Raw genomic sequence first — 3,216 nt, forward strand, 5'->3', positions numbered from 1 at the left:
TACATGTAAACACACATTTTATACAGTGCCGTGCCAGCCTTTCTAGGGGTTTAAGGCAAGTTTTAAAGTGTAATTATTTTTTTAACTGATAATTAACATATAATAATATTTATAATTAATAAAGAGGTCTAAAACAACAATTATACGTCTAAAAGATCTTAAATTTTGTTTTTTTATTTGTTTTTTTTTATTTGTTTTTTTTCTTAAACATCATATTCATATAGAAGCATGTTCTGATTTTTTTTACAAATTCAGAAAACATAAATATTAACCAATATTCATGTAACAGGAAAACTAAACAAGAATTTCTTTATATGTTATAAAAAAATCAAAATATAGCAAGTTAAGCATAAATTTTTACACTACTATAAACATGAAACATAAATTATAATAATATACAAATACAAGAAGACTTCATAGAAACACATTTGAGAAAACAAAAATAGTTAGGATTCATAGATTCTTAGAGCTTAAATAAATAAAAAAGAAAATAATTTTTTTTTTTTGATATAAGAATTTAGTTTTGAACTCAAGTGGAAAATATAAATAAAATTTTGGTTTGAACCATTACACCAAAATTTTATATATTATGTGGGGGTCTGAGGCAAATGCTTTTTTAATTACACTATAGGCACGGCCCTGATTTTATATATATATATATATATATATATATATATAATAAAATTCTAAAAGTAGTAAATTATTTTTTTGAGGGTAGTCCGAAAAAATTGTAGTTAGATTTGTTTGGTTAATTTTTTTTATCTCCTCGATTATCGATGGTTTATATTTTATTGTATATTAACGTTTTTTTTTATTTTTACTTCTATTTAGAACAACTTAATTGTTTTTTAACAACATCCACATGAGCGATAGGTTAGCTACAAAGTTTCTAAAATTTGCTAAAATTAATTAGCGATAGATTATTAATGACGACCCATTATTATTTTTTATTGGTTATTAATTTGAAAGGAAAAATAAAATGGAGTTATTTTAGTAAATTATATAAAATATTTTTTTTGATGAATTTCTACCGTTATGAAGAATGACAAAGATGAATTCTCCTCCCGTAAAAAAGGAATTAGAATCCTTTTCGATCACAGGTCACATGTTAATGGAGCCAGACACATCTAACTGCAAATTGCAAACAAAGATGTATTCTTTAAAACTTGTATCAATTCTAAGCCAAACAAAGGTAAAATCTAACAAAATGTCTTCTTTTAAATTTGTAATAGTTCTAAACCAAACAAAGGAAAATATAACTTCTCTCCAGGAGGCCGAACAAATATAATTACAAAACATCTGATAATCATATTATTCAAATTACAAATCATTTTAATTGAATTTTAAACTTATATTTGAATATTAGTCATTTCTAATAACGTTCTACACATTTCAAAACTAACAACACTTAAAAAGTTTGGAGACTCAAACAAAGAAATGGTCATTACTCATGTATGCGTGGTTTTGTTTTCTTCGTTTTTTTTTCTTCTTCTGCTGCCGTAAATGGAAACCGAAATGGCATTGATGGAGATGGAAGAAAAGGGAATTACATGTACAACCAAGAAGGAAAAAATTTAGTGTTGAGGAGTGACAAGAGTCGTGGGTTGGTCTTCACGGGTCTCAGGTTCGTCTGCATCATCTTTGGAAGAGTTTCGTGAATGCAAGTTCTTAACCTCACCTAACTGCAAACGTTAATCATATACTGAATAAGCCAAAAAACAGATTTACACACTTTTGTTTTGTTTAATGACAAAACTAATAAGATCTGTAATCAACAACTATAAAGATTATTCAACAATCAATACCTCTCTCAGGGTTTCTTGATGTTTAGCCAAAAGCTCATTGTACTTTATTTGCAGATCAGACTTCTCAGCTTGAAGCTTCTCATACTCAGAAACAGATGGACCACCTAGCTTTTGTTGAATGAATCTGAAGAAGAAAACCACAGAGATATAGACAGAACAGAAGTACATTCAAAAGCCCTATGCGAGAAGGCTTGTGTTTTTGCTCGTATAGAGAAATCAGAAACTTACTCTAGAGCAGAGGAAGGCTTGTCATTCTGCTCATATAGAGAAACGAGAACTACATTCAAAACCCACCCCCATCGCGTTCCAAAACATATAAAAGAGTACAAAGCAAGTTATTTTGCAAGAACAGGTCAAATTATTCGATTAAAGAAAAAAACAAATAGAAATTATACCTTTGGTGAGTGAATCAAGAACTCCACTTGACTCCAGATACTTCCTGAAAGCTTCCTTCTTAACCTCTTTCTCCTGATTCATGCAAACACAAAAATTAGTTCAAAGAGAGAAAAATAACTTAACTGAAGAACATGACAAGTTTCAGTGAAGAAAAAGCAAACTTGAAATCAGAAATAGAAAAACAAACTTAAATTTAGGTCAAGGCAAGTTATACATACCTCTTTGTACCGCATCATCGCCTTGTTCGTGAAAACACAAGAGACGAAATTTTTTTTCTAGTAACTCTTATATTAAACCTCTTCTTGTCTCCAGTTGAGTGAGAAACTTGGACCTATTTTAGATCCTGCAAAGAGTAAAAACACACAAACTTTTCTATCATTACACACTCAAGATCATACCTTCGTTAAGACAAAAACATAAAAATCAGTTTAACATAGACATAACTTAAGCAGAGCCACTTTATCCAGCTATTGAGAACAAAACCTTTGAATTCTCCCATCTTCTTCATTCCAAACATATCATATCTCATCAGCACATTAACCCCTAAACCTATCCACCCTAAGAACTCCTTTTTTCCCAAATTAACCTCTCAAGTTCCTACACCATCCCACTCCAGGAACTTTTTCCAATTTTCGATTTTTTTTTTGGTTTTGTTCTTATGCATAAAGAAGCCCTAACGATGGCAAGAGATCTCAAAGGATCTATATATTTTATTCTACAAATTCAGTAAGAGCGTAAACAAAATCATACATTTTGACAACAATACAACTAGACAAAAGACATCTATAATCCAAAATCCAAAACCCAAGATGGGATTTACCTCTTCGAATTTGTTGGAAACTAGACACAATTTGAGATCCAAAACTTGTGTCTGTCGGTCGGTGCTTCAGTTGTCTTCTTCTTCAGTACTATTAAGACAAAATAAAAGAAAAATAAGGAATACTCTTTTAAACTATTAAGTTTTGTATAAACTGATAATTAAAAAAAAAAAAAAAAAAAAAAAAAAAAAAAAAAA

At 29.4% G+C, this 3,216-nt stretch overlaps 1 protein-coding gene across 1 annotated transcript; it reads right to left on the minus strand.

The window, feature by feature from the left end:
- Positions 1,271-3,129, minus strand: LOC104793600 (C-Myc-binding protein homolog). The gene is made up of 6 exons (XM_010519997.2): positions 3,022-3,129; positions 2,420-2,544; positions 2,201-2,273; positions 2,034-2,082; positions 1,806-1,929; positions 1,271-1,682 (listed from the first exon to the last, which is right to left on the minus strand). Exons 2-6 carry the CDS (start codon positions 2,435-2,437, stop codon positions 1,575-1,577), a joined length of 372 nt encoding a protein of 123 aa, XP_010518299.1. The 5' UTR covers positions 2,438-2,544; positions 3,022-3,129; the 3' UTR covers positions 1,271-1,574.

Source organism: Camelina sativa, chromosome 1 (genome assembly GCF_000633955.1).
Source record: "Camelina sativa cultivar DH55 chromosome 1, Cs, whole genome shotgun sequence".
Classification (NCBI taxonomy): Eukaryota; Viridiplantae; Streptophyta; class Magnoliopsida; order Brassicales; family Brassicaceae; genus Camelina; species Camelina sativa.

Excerpts from the sequence above, each read along its gene's own strand:
- LOC104793600 (XM_010519997.2), bottom strand. Across the intron at positions 2,083-2,200 it reads TCTTGATTCACTCACCAAAG|TTCTCGTTTCTCTATATGAG; the intron begins GTATAATTTCTA and ends TTTTGAATGTAG. Across the intron at positions 1,683-1,805 it reads ATCAAGAAACCCTGAGAGAG|TTAGGTGAGGTTAAGAACTT; the intron begins GTATTGATTGTT and ends TAACGTTTGCAG.